Source organism: Halichoerus grypus, chromosome X, assembly GCF_964656455.1.
Source record: "Halichoerus grypus chromosome X, mHalGry1.hap1.1, whole genome shotgun sequence".
In the NCBI taxonomy this organism is placed as follows: domain Eukaryota; kingdom Metazoa; phylum Chordata; class Mammalia; order Carnivora; family Phocidae; genus Halichoerus; species Halichoerus grypus.
Genome location: NC_135727.1, coordinates 26,986,083 through 27,000,433, shown reverse-complemented (window position 1 = coordinate 27,000,433; position 14,351 = coordinate 26,986,083). Strand labels below are relative to the sequence as shown.

General features: G+C 35.3%; 1 protein-coding gene across 6 annotated transcripts in view; it reads left to right on the top strand.

Annotated features, from left to right (window-relative positions):
- Positions 1-11,171, top strand: part of STAG2 (STAG2 cohesin complex component) — a 129,546-nt gene extending 118,375 nt beyond the window's left edge. For 5 of the 6 annotated variants that reach the window (XM_078064332.1, XM_078064336.1, XM_078064333.1 and 2 more), the window contains 4 exons: positions 33-143; positions 3,160-3,286; positions 4,213-4,290; positions 9,245-11,171. In XM_078064332.1, coding sequence (XP_077920458.1) covers positions 33-143; positions 3,160-3,286; positions 4,213-4,290; positions 9,245-9,268 — 340 coding nt within the window. In that variant the 3' untranslated portion in view covers positions 9,269-11,171. The remainder of the gene's footprint in view (positions 1-32; positions 144-3,159; positions 3,287-4,212; positions 4,291-9,244) is intronic. The other variant, XM_078064337.1, reaches the window with a different exon arrangement.
- Positions 11,172-14,351: the final 3,180 nt, after the last annotated feature.

Genomic DNA, 14,351 nt, shown 5'->3' with positions numbered 1-14,351 from the left:
AAGTTAAAAGAAGAATAAAATTCTCCTTGAAGCACGCAGGTAACATGGATGTTAGCTCAAAGACAACACGAGGAAGCAAGGCAACAGCAGGAGAGAGCAGCAATGAGCTATGTTAAACTGCGAACTAATCTTCAGCATGCCATGTAAGTGAGAGTGCCTTATTGTCTGAGTCTAGGAAGTTCACTAATTCATTTTAACATATTTTGATGTGTGCCTTGCCTAAAAATTTCAGCAGACTCTCTAGAGTAAGCTGAAATAATCAAGGAACTAAAATTTGGTCTTTCCAACAGAAGAAAACTTTCAAAGATAAATATTCACTAGTTAGCTAAAGGACCAATCTTAGGTTGATCTGTTGGAAAAGTTTAAATTTGAATCCTTGTTTATTTTGGTACACAGAATTATAGCTAAAAATCCAGTTTTGTTACATCTTAATTGATTCCCCAGCTTAGTTCAGGCCCTCATCCCTCATCTGAACCATTGTATTCACTTTCTAACTTGTTTTCTTCCCTCAAATCTCCCATTTATCCTCTCACCAAACTCCTCCCCTCACTCCACACCACCACTCCATCATTCACACTGCCATCAAAAGTGACTATTGTAGAATAAAGATCTGGTCATGTAACTCTTTGACTTAAACCTTCCCATGGCTCCCCATTGCCTACAGGATAAAGTCCAAACTCCTTAGCTCATGGCATGCAAGATCTTACAAAATATGGCCCCCTGCCTACATTTTAGTATCCTATCCCCCATTTCTTGGCAACTGGTAAAATCATTGTAAAAGAATAAGCTCAGGTGTCACCTTAAGTGAAGCTGTGGTCATCTATGCTCCCATTAACACTATGTATATTCATATTTCTTACAGCACTTACCACATTGTATTGTAATTATTTGTTTATGAATTTGTCCCTTTCTCTAGACTGTGAGCTCCTCAAGGGCAGGGACCACTTCATTGCCTGTTGGTGCTTGGCACATAAAAAGTGCTAAGTTAAATGTTCATTGAATGAATAAATGTCCAATGCAAAAAATTGTAGTTTAACTTTTAAATACTTTGTTTTTTACTGGAATCTGTATGAGACTTTTATGAATCTTTATTAGCTTTGGAGATGGCAGAAAAGCAGTCTTTTAGATGATTGGTACAAAAAAGGGAACATATTCTGATGATTTAAATTTTCAGTTTGAAAGCTTTGTATTTGTAACATAATGTGGCATATGTTTTAATACTGGGAGATAGTAATTGTTATCTTTTTAAAATTTATGTTTCATTTTGTTGATTTTTAAATGAGAAGAATTTCACCTGTTTTTCTTAAGAAATGATCATTTACCACATGCATGGTAATCTATTAAAATTTGCTTTAGTTATTTCTATACTGGTCTTATGAACCTCTACAGATAAAGTACACTCTATTATATGTATAGATTCTGATCCTAACTTGTCTGATACGGTCATCATCCATACTGTGACTTGGTTCTGCTCCCTCTTCTCTGTTTCTGTGACCACATTCCCTGTAATATATCCTTATTTCATGCCGAATTCAACAAGCTAATTTCTTAGCTTCCAACCAGTCACCAGTTCAACCATTCTGGAATTCTACCATATAGTCATTTGGGCCTTATCTCTCCCCTGAAAATTTTCTGCCAGTCCCTAAGATCTTGCATAGCATCTCATTACTCAGTACCATTTATCATTATTCTTTTGTTTGTAGTTTAATTCCCATTAGGGATAAACTTCCCCAGGTGACTATAAGAGATTATTCCATTTAAATAATTATTACCATAAAATTCTTTTGGTTGTTGTGCTATAAGTGGTCTGTTGCCTGACACTTTAAAATATTTTTGTTTTACAATGATTTTTCTGTAATGGTGGTATCTGCTCTATAACTGAAAATACTTCCAAGTTACCTCTTTGTATTTTTATAGTTTATATCACACATATCTTCTACTCCAAATGAGATACAGAATGGATTTCAGGTTTTCTGTAACATGGTCCACAAAGCACACATACTTCCTTCATAGTTGCCTCTACCAAATATAGTAAAATTATCATTTACTGTCCAGAACTCTTAGAAAATAGGGACCACTGTCAACATATTTGTCCAGGTAGCCGGATTAAACATCGTGTCTTGCTATCTTTATATTATTTTTTAAAACTGAACATAGGGTTGTGTAAATTATAAGTAAATAATTTATTTTGGTAGTGGTGGGAATTGTTAAATGAATGAGAGAAGAAGGCAATATTGGCCAAACTGGGCAACTAGTTACCTTCAATTTCACTATTATGTTGACTCCTTCATGCTGATCTGGGCTAATTTGTGAACTTGAAATTTGAGTTTATGCCTTATAATAATGTGATAACATACAGAATTTTTGGTCTTAAGTTTTTATTTTACTTTTCTACATATGTCTTAGTTTTGAGTTTCATAGGACACAGAATCCAAGTTCCAGCATAAATGTTGTGCATTTCTTCCTGAAACAGAATTAATCTCTTCTTTCAGTAATTTTTATAGCACTTTGATACATACGTCTCTTGTGGTATTTGTCACATTTTGTTAAAATTAATTATCTCTGTTTTCCCATAATAGATTGTGAGCTCCTTGAGGGCAGGAACCCTGTCTTATTTATCTTTTTTTTTTTTTTTTTTGCATCCATAGGACATAAAAGAAGCCTGGCACATAGTAGGCACTGTGTGAATGAATGAGTGAGTGAGTGCCTGGTACAAATTAGGTACTGAGTGAATGAGTGAATAATGGGTAAAACTAATATATATTAGTGAAAATATATGTATTCTGAAAATGTCATTTCTTTGGTCTCTGTTTTATATTTGTTTATTGATTTGTACCCTGCCTACTTTCAAAAAGGATTTGAGGTATCTCGTCTGTTCCCATGTGGGAAATTCTCATTGAACTTTTATATGGGGTATCAGAACTATCAAGCTAAATGTATTGAAGTAATGTAGAATAAACAACTCCTTAGCATTTTTAGACAAGTGAACATTGGGGTTTTGACATCATTGATGACATGATCAATGCCTAATCATTTTCCCTGACCTTTAATTTCATCATTTTCCATTACACTTCAATATAGAGAGCTGCATAGTTGCTGCCAGTATATTAATAGTCACAACATTGGTTCAGATCTTGACTTTGTTTTATATTTCTCTAGTCGGCGTGGTACAAGCCTAATGGAAGATGATGAAGAGCCAATTGTTGAAGATGTTATGATGTCCTCAGAAGGGAGGATTGAAGATCTTAACGAAGGAATGGATTTCGACACCATGGATATAGACTTGGTAAGAAACTTAGTAATTTCTGTCAAATTTTCATTGAAGATCCTTTGGAAATTAAGTTGGAATTCGAGGAAATAACCTACCATGAAAAGTAAGTTTTGCAAAAAAGATTATAAATAGTTGCCAGGTATTTTGGTCTATGAGAAGGGATTGAGGAGAGGGTGAGGTTGAAGAGGGTGTTAACTCTTAGTTTAAGATGGTAAATTTTAAGATTAATTTAGGACTATATCAATTTAAAAAATACATTTTGCTTACTATTATACCAGGTGTCATATCCACCTTGTTTTCCATTTATTTGCCATTATGTAAACAATACATTAGTAACTTGATACTACCCTATTGAGACAAATTTCTATATTAAATATCATATATATATATATATATATGAATAGGGCTTTATCATACATAAAATGCTTCTACGTATTTCATCTTGCCACATGTATCATTCAGCTTTGTGAGGTAGGTTGGGAGGATTGAGGATAGTGAAACTTAAGACAATTAGCATGTCCAAGGAGACAAAACTAAGAAGCGGTAAAGCTGAGATTTACTATAAGCTGGGTCTTCTGATTCTACTTCTTAGTGTACCATGCTGTATTCTCCTTAAAAGGAAGAAATAATTAAATATGGCTTCTCTTCAGAATAGTGTAATTTGGCACCTTTAAAGGAAAATGATTTGAGAATGGCATTTTTAAAGTAAAACAAAAATGAATTTTCTAGTTTTTATCTTTCAGAATAATTTTCTGTGAATGATTTTGCTTTTGTATTTTTATGCATTCTGTAGTTTGAATATACAGTATTTAAAATATTGTAAGGTACACTTGCAATTACATATGCCATATGAACACTTAACAATAATTTTAATATTTTCAGCTGCTCTCTGGTTTATAGATCTAGCAATTGTTAACTCCCTTCCCTTTTTTTTTCCTTAGCCACCATCAAAGAACAGACGAGAAAGAACAGAACTGAAACCTGATTTCTTTGATCCAGCTTCAATTATGGATGAATCAGTACGTTCAATTTAAATGTACCCCAGGATTGCAAAATCAAAAGTACAGGCAATCCCTAAACTTGAGATTGAAGAGCTGGGACAGCACTTTGAGAATGGATAAAAACAATTGGACAGGAGAAAAAGAGGCAGGCAGGAGGGATTTCAGGAGGAGGGGAGGAGTGGTTCAGTGGTGGTAACAGATTAAAAGTGCCTTTGAATCCCTGGCCAACTGGGACTTGAGTGTTATGTTAGGGAATTTGGACTTTTCCTGTAGGCTTAAGTTTGAGGGAGTGGTGTGATCAGAATTATGTTTCAGAAAGATTTCCTTGGCATTTATGGATGGATAGGATGAAGGAGAAATCATAATAATAATATGAAGACATGATAAAAAATAGAACTTGAATAAAGGTTTCATAATAAAGAGAAGGTAATTGAGATTACTGGTTATTATTAGGTATTGTCAGTTCTGTTTCTTAAGTACCTCTCCCGTCTGTCCCCACTGCCATATTGTCCCTGACAATACCTTAGTACAAATCACCTTCAGTTTTTACTTGGCCTATTGCAGTAGCCAGGCAGTGATGATTTTATTCATTTTGAGTTCTGCCTAGCATAATAGGCATTTAGTTTTATTTGTCAGACTGATCTCGCTGCCACAGCACTCCTTTAAAGCTCTTTTGGGGTCATCTTTCTAAAATGCAAATCTGGTTCTCTCCCTCATAGTTTTAGGTCTTTCATTGATTTTTTTCCCCCATTGCCATTAAGAAAAAACTGGATTCTCAGCGTGGTGAACAAAGACTTTTGTGTTCTTGCTCCTTTGCCACTTAACCTTGGCTTTTTCCTTCCATGCATCCTGCTCTCCATCCATGCCAAGTCTTATAGTTCCTCTCAGACACACTAAACTCTTTCATGACACCATCACTCTGTATAAGCTTTTCTCTCTGCCAGAATTGTCCCTTTCCTTTTCCTCCTAGTGAATTCATCCTTTAATAGTTCTGACACTCCCTGTGAAGTTTTTGCTGACCCTTCCAGATAGATGCTTTATTCTTGGCTCTCATAACACATTGTGTACATTTTTATTTTGATAATTATCAGATCTGTGTAGTGAAATAGGATATTACATTTCGCTCAATAAGCTGAATGCCAGGTAGTGATGATTTTATTCATTTTGAGTTCTGCCTAGCATAATAGGTGTTTAGTTTTATTTGTCAAATGAATAAACCAGTTAAGTCCCCTTCCATCTCATTTTTTAATGTCTACCCATTTGTGCTCCTTCCTCCTAACACCTGCTACCTCGGGTGACCATTGGCTGAGGCCTGCCTCCCATGCCCCAATTTCTGCTATTCTCTCCTTGCCCTTCCTCACCTCATAATCTGCTTTCAGATAGTTCTTGGAAAAATTTTGACAGACTAACTCATACCAACATATTCTATTAATTATTTATTCCATAAATTATTATTTGAATCAGAAGACACCATTTCATAGAACAGCAGGTGTAGGAATCTTTGGATAAGCCATCCTGAGATCCTTTAAATCAGTGTTTCTCAGTCTCTGGTGTGCCCATGAATCATCTGGAGATCTTATTAAAATGTAGATTCTGCTTCAGTAGGTCTGGAGTGTGGCCTGAGATTCAGCATCTTAACAGGTGCTGTAGATGCTTCAGATCTGCAGCCCATGCTTTCAGTAGCATAAGTGAGCTAGGCCTACTCATAGAAGTCTATAGTTCACATGCATATTGAAGTATATGGTTCCCTGATAATCTAGGAATTATCTATCTTCCAATTTGTTTAAAAAAAAAAAACATGAAGGTCGTGATTGTGATGGGGAGTAAAAGAATCATTTCAAGCAGATATAATGAAATGCATTAATTCAACCATTTATTGAGCTGGAATTTAGTGCTAAAATGAGTTTGATGCTCTCCCTGCCCTCCAGGAGTTTGTATTCTAGTTCACCTTGACTATCTCTGAAATGAAAGGGATGGAAGCTAGTATTTGTGAGATTAATATGCCTGATGCTGTGCTAGGCATGATTTAGTTGGATCCTCTCAGCAACCTTGTGAGAAAGGTGGTAGGATCTCACTTTTACAAAAACTCAAGCACACTTGGGACTGAAGAAGTGGTTCATTGACTTGTTCAGTTTTACAACTCTAGTGTCAGAGTAGTAATTTGATCTGAGTTCCTTTTGATTTAAAAATCTCATGCTATCTCTGCTGTTGTACTTTCCAGAACTAAAATCAGACCTCATTTACAAGAAACACCAAGAAAAGTAATTTAGAAATTAAAATGATTAACTGTAGTCAAAATTGATAAGGGCAGTTAGAGATCTCTTTATTTTTTATGTGGTCACTTAAAGTCAGGAAAACTTGAGGCATTTGTTTCCTTAGTCACTTACTAGATTTGCAAAAAGGTGTTCTTCAGATTACTAAAATAGTGAAATAGCAGTGTAAATTGTGTGCATATTTTTGACAACATTTAGGGAAAATACAATCTGAGTGAGGCCAAAGATGGGGACCTAATAATTACTTGTTATTTATAGATCTTTTGGCATTCTCCTGTTTATTGAATATGTTATGTTATAACTAAGATGATAGTAGTTTAGCTCCTTCTACTATTAACATAATAAAAAAAATAAAATTAGGAAAATGAACACACGCATTTATTCCTGTAGTTTTATAGTATTACCACATGATGGCAGCAGTCACATAACTGAGTGCCCAGTAATCTTTTCAAGGTTTGGGTATCTTTAGAACTCTTTGACCATATATATATGTATGTATATTTATATTTACTTATATATATGTTTAGGTTAATGTATATTTAAGTTAATACTAGCTTATTTTAAAATATACATCAAACATTACCTCCTGTTGTCTCAACAGTAACTTAAGAAATAGAATAACAGAAATTTTTAAAATGTAAAAATCTGTGTTTGCCTTTATACAATAGCCTACATATGTTTTTACTCAATCTGTGATAAGTGAGTCATCAAAACAATAGCAGAATTGGGACTTAAATCCTTTTATACCCAGTTCTAAGATTCTCTAATTCTAAGTGAAATAACCCAAAACATCCTAGTATAGATGCTTTAAGTTATTACTAAATCTAAATATATCTTTTGTAACACGATATCCACATGATTCAGAAGTGGTGGTATAAAAACTAAGCAGCTCAGTTTTGGGTTACATATACACAAGATTGTAGATTTATGGTTTTTAGTGAGTTTTATATCTGGAAACAATATTGGTTTATTTGTGCCAATCATCACTTTCTGCTTCTACTGGGCCAGTATTGCCACAACACACTAAAGCTTGCTATTTATACTTTTTAAGTATATGCTTAAGCATTTATTAATGTTAACACCAGAAGCAGGTGTAGTTTGTTAGCACAAAAAGAGTGTCATTGATGCCATTCTTCTTTGTTGTGATTCTCATATTAGAATTATCTGTAGTATAAACTTGGTAAAAGAAGGGTTTAATCTAATGGAGCTAATTTTATGTTCTAGTAGAAGAATCTACTTATAACCTAGTCTGTACAAAACAGAAAAAAAACTGTTCACGTAATTTCTACTTAGGCACTCTGAAAAGTTCATCTTCATGCCACACTCTACACGAAGAGTTGCCAGCTAAGATTTTATCCTTTCATTCATCATCAGATCTTTCCTTGCCCAGAGTTAACAGAGTATTATGTCTAGAAGGGACCTTTAAACATCATCTAGGCTTCTTTGGTGGAAATATTTTCTAACCATCCGATCTCTGACTCTATAACCAAAAAGGGAGAACCCTGACCTTTATTGGAAGGTGGGGGAGAACAAGGGGTGAGTAGTGGTGGTGGTTTTGGTGAATGACAGGTAAGAAGTGGGGTACATTAATCCTCTTTGTTCTCATTACCAGGGATTCCAAACACTTTGCAGCCTCCTTGTAGTGAATTATTAAGTAATCAGATAGATACTTGTTTCCTGGTCTGAAAATACTCACTTCCTTCGGATCAGAACAATTCCTACCCTAGCAGGGAGCCCGCTTCTCCCTCTGCCTCTGCCTCTCTTTCTCTCTCTGACTCTCATGAATAAATAAATAAAACATTAAAAAAAAATGAGACCTCAGTTACAAATAAGAGCCCTTCGCAATCCCAATCTTAGCTCATTACCTCTGGCTTTAAAATCATTTCTTACTAGCTCATTATAGTATTTTAAAATATTATTTAATTATAGTAAGTGCTGGAATTTTAATTGAACAGCCTAACTTTTAGTATATACAGTTAAAAGTTATGTCTTGTTTTTGTCTGATGAACAAAGGGGAGTTGCTCCATTCATCATTTGCTTTTACTTTTTTTAGTTAGTGACAGGTAATTAGATTTTATCCTTCTTTTACCAACTGGAATGGTATGAAAAGGCATCAATATAAGTTACTTTGCCCAGATTTCACCTTACTTAATTTCTTAAAATTTATAGTTCTCCTCACTCAGGCTAGATTTTCTAAATTTTCTACATACTTGTATTGTTCTTGGATATTTTTGGTCTACATGTTCAAATGTCTTTTTAAAAGCTATACCCACCCCACAGGGCAAATGACCAAGTTTGCAAGATATTCCTAAGCTCTTTCCATTGAGCCTGTGCCAGAAGTATATGTCAAGAAGCACACACATTTGTTCATTCAACAGATGTTGAGTAGCTGTGTTCAGGGCATTATCTAGGCATCAGGGGTGTGAATAAACATATAAATGAGACATGGTCCCTGCTCTTAGTTATATTTGTGAGGTAAGTAGCATCTTGATTAGGCCTGATGTTGTTACTTCATTATATATTCATGGTAATTTTAATTTTAGAATTATATATTTGAAGGGAGGGGAATTTTTCAGAGTGGTTTTTATTAGCATATTGTTAAACTTCATGTTAACAAATATTAATGTAACATTCACAGTTAAATTTTACAAAGAAATGAATGACAATTTTAACAAGATTTTTTTTCTTTCTCTCATTAGGTTCTTGGGGTGTCAATGTTTTAATACCAGTACTCAGTTAAATCTGTGGTGAAGTCATTTTCTAAGTGGAAGAGGAAATTTTAAATAAAGTGTGGTAGATACAGTGAAAATCTGTACAGATTTTTCTCTAAGGAGAATATGACATGCTTATGCTTACCAAGATCAAGTGCATTGAGGGGCAGTTTTGTTTGCCTGAAAAAAGTAAAGGACAAGTAAACAATTTGATGATAAGCTACAGTTTTTCTTAGAAAGTAAATATTTTATTTATGCGCTGTTAGTTGGCTTTTGAATCAGTTATTTCATGCTTTTTTTAAAGAAAATATAACAATCTGAAGAGGCATTTGGTACAGACATGAATCCTCTCACATTTATTTACTGGGTGTACTAAGTAATGATGACCTCTGCTGGATTTCTGTTTACATCCAAGAAACAAAGTTAAGGATAAATTTATTTCCCTGCCCTGAAATTATAGGATAGAATTGTTTTTAGCATTCTAAATTTAAATGCTTAAAACATCAATCAACAAAGCTTTCTTTTAAATATTGTAATTGTGGAGAAAAGTAAACTTATAAGCAGAACTTTTACAATTTTTTCATCTAAAATGTATTTTAAGATATTTTTAAAATCCAAGAGCTTCTCTATACTTTTCAGAAATAATCCAGATGCAGTGAACTGCCAGAAGGTAACCAGTCTCAAACATGCTTATCCCATTATCAACCCTGAAAGTTTGCTTGTCCTTTAAGATAAAAATGTAATGTTGTGATATTCCTTCCAGTAGTGCCACTGTATTTTGTCTCCAAATAAAAGAAGCTTATTGTAGTATGTTTGCAGAAAAATTCTAAACAAAAATTATACAGCTTATTAGAGTGTGGGAATAGGGATCTAAATTTTAAATAAAATTATATATATATATAAATTGGTGCTGATTTTATAATTGCGCAGTTTGTTTAGTTTTTTCTTACTTTTAAATTCCAACTTAAAATTATGAGGTTTCAGAAATATATTGAAAGTTTAACAATGTTTAAAAATAGAAAAGCATGAGTGTTCATGCTTTAAAATGATTTTTAAATTTGTATTTTATATTGTTTTATCTATCTGTCTTTGCAAGCAGTCTTCAGGTTAAAGATACTTCTAACAGGTTACAGTACATTTCCTCTGTATGTAAATTAGATGGGATAATAGAATTCATAACCCATAATATTCTTTGAAAGCTAAGCTTTAAACTTCATTTTATGTCCTTTCACAAATAAATTAGTTTAAAACAGAAAGTGGCTACTTGCCATTTTGACATCAACTCATTTTGCGAGGCTTAGGCAGCTAGACATCGTTTAAAACAAAATATTAACTTATATTACATGTATATCTATCTTTTGTCAGTCGTCTCTCAGTTCTTGAGGTATATTATTTTAATCATTCCATGCCTTAATATGCTTGCAATACAAGAATATCTTCAGATGGGTGAATACCAAAAGGCTTTCAGTTCTTAGAGTCAGAAGTCAACAAGCATTGGGCTGTGGTAGCCAAAAACCATAGGTTAGCTAAAAGATCATGATACAATACAATTGTTTTATTAAATCATGGTTAATAACAAATGGAACGAGACTTGTCTAACAGATTTTCCATCTACAAATATTGTTATGTGCAAAAAAGTACTGCCTATGTTGTTTTTCACACCACTGCATTTACTAGAACTGCTGAGAGGACTGTATATATGATTTTAAACCTAAGTTGATTTTTTTTTTCTCACTCTTGAAAGGAGTACTTCTTTGTGAAAGCAGTTCTTACAGCTTTGTTTTCAACCAGCTAAAAATGTTTTATATATTACTCTAACCTGTTGTCCTCCACATTCTATTGTCCTAATTGTACTGTTTTCTGATTTGTATTTATGTCTTGAGACAGTAACTTTTTGAATAAAAATAAACCTACAGTATGTTGTATGTTTTATCTTTTATAATTAAAGGAGGAGGGTGGCTATGAATGTTTTAGAAAACATACCTCTTACCACAGCTTTTAACATGTTTGGGTGGGGATAATTTATAGAAAACATTGCCATTATATATTTTTAATAAATCATATGTATTTTTAAATGAGACTAAATCCCTAATTAGGTTATTACTTTAAAATAGAAACCTGCAACCATTATTACTTCAATTTGTGTCTGGTATGGGTTAAATACTCTATTCCTCCAGGATACATTTGGGTACCTACTACGTGCTAGGCATGTGTTAGAGATCTAACTGTGAACAAGATACATAAAGTTCCTCCCTCATAGATCTAGTGGAGTAAACAAAATAAACTTGTAAGGAGTGTTAAGGAAATTAGCAGTGTGTGCTGAGCTAGAGAATGAGTTGTGTGTGTGTGTGTGTGTAAAACCTCCCTTAGACAAAGGGGCTCATGCTTGGAGGTAAGTGAAAGCCAACTTTTGAAAAAGAACTTTCTAATTGACTTGAAAAAAAAAACTATTGTCTTCAACATGTCAAGATATGCCTTGTAGGGGCGCCTGGGTGGCTCAGTCGTTAAGCATCTGCCTTCGGCTCAGGTCATAGTCTCAGGGTCCTGGGATCGAGCCCCGCATCGGGCTCCCTGCTACACGGGAAGCCTGCTTCTCCCTCTCCCACTCCCCCTGCTTGTGTTGCCTCTCACTGTGTCTCTCTCTGTCAAATAAATAAAATCTTAAAAAAAAAAAAAAGATTCTCTCTCTTCCTCTTCTGCCTCTCCATGCCCTCCCCGTGCGCTCACTTGCTCTCACAAAAAAAAAAAAGGCTACAGTAAGTTTACTTATTTTTGAATTTATCTTATTTACTCTCTGCCATCTTAGGCGTGCGAAGTTTAATGAATCTTTGGCAAGCTAGTTTTTAAATAATTTTACAGTACTTGTAGCAAAATTATAAGTAATTTTGAAGAAATAGCCAGTACTTGTTGGGTGTTTACTGTGTGCCGAACACTTCAAGGTACTTCACTGATAGTTAATTCTTGCTCTGAATTTATAGTTGATAGTATACACATTTTACAGATGAAGACACTGATGCACATGTTAAATCAACTTGCCTAAGGGCACATAACTCATAAGTGATGGAGCCTAGATTTGAACCCAGGTTGACTTCACAGTCCGTGCTTTTAACCACCCCCCTTCATCTTTGTGCTAGTAAATGTACCCACCTACTTGCCTCTGTAGTATTTTATACTACATTTCTTTTTGGTAGGTGGATAAGCTGTCCCTGTATTTGAGACACCAGATTCCCCTCTTGCCTCCCCTGCATTATAAATTTTCCCCTCAACTGGATCATTCCTGGCAACATAAAAACATCTTTCATCTTCAAAACTAGGGGGAAAAAACCATTCCCTTGACTAAACCTTTCCCTCTAGCCACTGCTCTCTTTCCCTTTGCTGCCTGGATTCCTCCTTCTCCCATCCTCTTTTGTGTACACTCCAATCCGGCCTTCATTCCTGCCACTCCATTGAAGCTCTTCAGTGTCCCAATGACCTGCATTTTGCCAAATTTTCTTACCAGTATTATTATCTCTAACCTACCTATAGAACTAGTTTCCTCCAAGTCACAGTGTTACATCTGCCCCAGGCTAACACACTGATGGCAGGTTGAATGTTGTGCCCTTTTGGTGGAGTACTGGGGATGCCTTTTTTTGGCTGCCATCACAGGAGCTTTCCCAAAGGCTGCACAACAGTAATTGAACTTGTAACTGCTATATTTAGTCCCTAACCCTCCATAGCTGTCAGAGTCTGGCTTGTGCCACATGGAAATTTCCCTGTGATTTCCTGGCTTTGTGTTAGTGGAACAACCAGTTTCATCATCTTCCCCTCCTTTGCAAATGGTTTTGGTAGTGAGTTGAGAGAAGATTGGATGGGGTGTTAAAATTAAGTTTGGAGTAGAGCATGGCCCTCAATTTCATGCCTGCCAAAACCTGTTTGGGTCAGATTTACGTTTTCTGACTCTAAATATCTTGGGACCAGTGTCCTTTTTACTAAGTCTCAGTGTAAGTGTAGACACATTTTAACCAGCCCTTCCATAGCGTTTAAAGATTTATCCAACATGTTCTTAGGATTTTAGCACCTTCAGAGTCCTTTTATTAAGAATTGTCTGCTTTGAGAGCCTCAGGGCCTCTGTATGCAGAAGGCTAAGCTGTTGTAAGAGGAGACTTAATAGCAATTCAGTGACTGAATACATTTATTTATTTCTCCGTCTGGTAACAATTCAGGATGGCTCTTCCCAATTGGCAGGTGCCTTTTCTCTATATAGTTGTTGAGAGACACTGGCTAATGGAAAGCAACTCTGCCATCTTTAACACATATCTTCCAAGGTTGTTTGGTCATCACCATTCTAGCCCATAGGAGGTGGGGAAAGATCATGGAGGAGTGCATGTGGGAGGTTTTCATGGGCCAGGCCTGAAAGTGGTATCTATCACTTTTGTTCACATTCCTTTGAAGTGAATTTAGTTATATGGCCACACCTAACTTTGCAGGGGGTCTGGGAAACGTAGCTTACTCATATGCCCAGGGCAAAGGGAAGAATGGATTTTGGTAGACCACTGGCAGTCTCTGTCTCAGTCTTTCCCCTTTTGCCATCCATGTATATCCATCCTGCCATTCTTAGGACATACTTGTCCCCTCCCTCAAGGGAAACAACCTGAAGTCCTATTCCAGTTACTACATGTAGCTCCAAGTCCAGTTTCTCTGGGTTATGGTCAGTCTTCTCCATCAGGTCCAAATACAGATATCCTCTGACAGCCAGTTTAGAAATGTGAAGCATGGACAGAATGACTACAATGACTCACATTCAGAAAAGAGAAGGATGGGAAATGTAGCAGTCACTTGGTCCATAGGAAACCAGCTAGACAGAAATTGTGAAGACTTCCTGCCCTGGCAGTGGAAGTCCTTTGGTCAGATTCTGGTTCTGCTCTCTGGATGGGATTTCCTTATCTTTTGTCTTATCTGCCCTCTGTCAGTTTTCTTTCTTTTTTTTTTTTTTTTTTTGTCCATTATCCATGGCCACCTCTGAATTGGGCAATGACAAATAGTTTATTTTGTTTGGAAGCGTCCCTCTTTCAGATAATTAATCTGTATTAGTTGATATATAATACGCTGCTGTTAC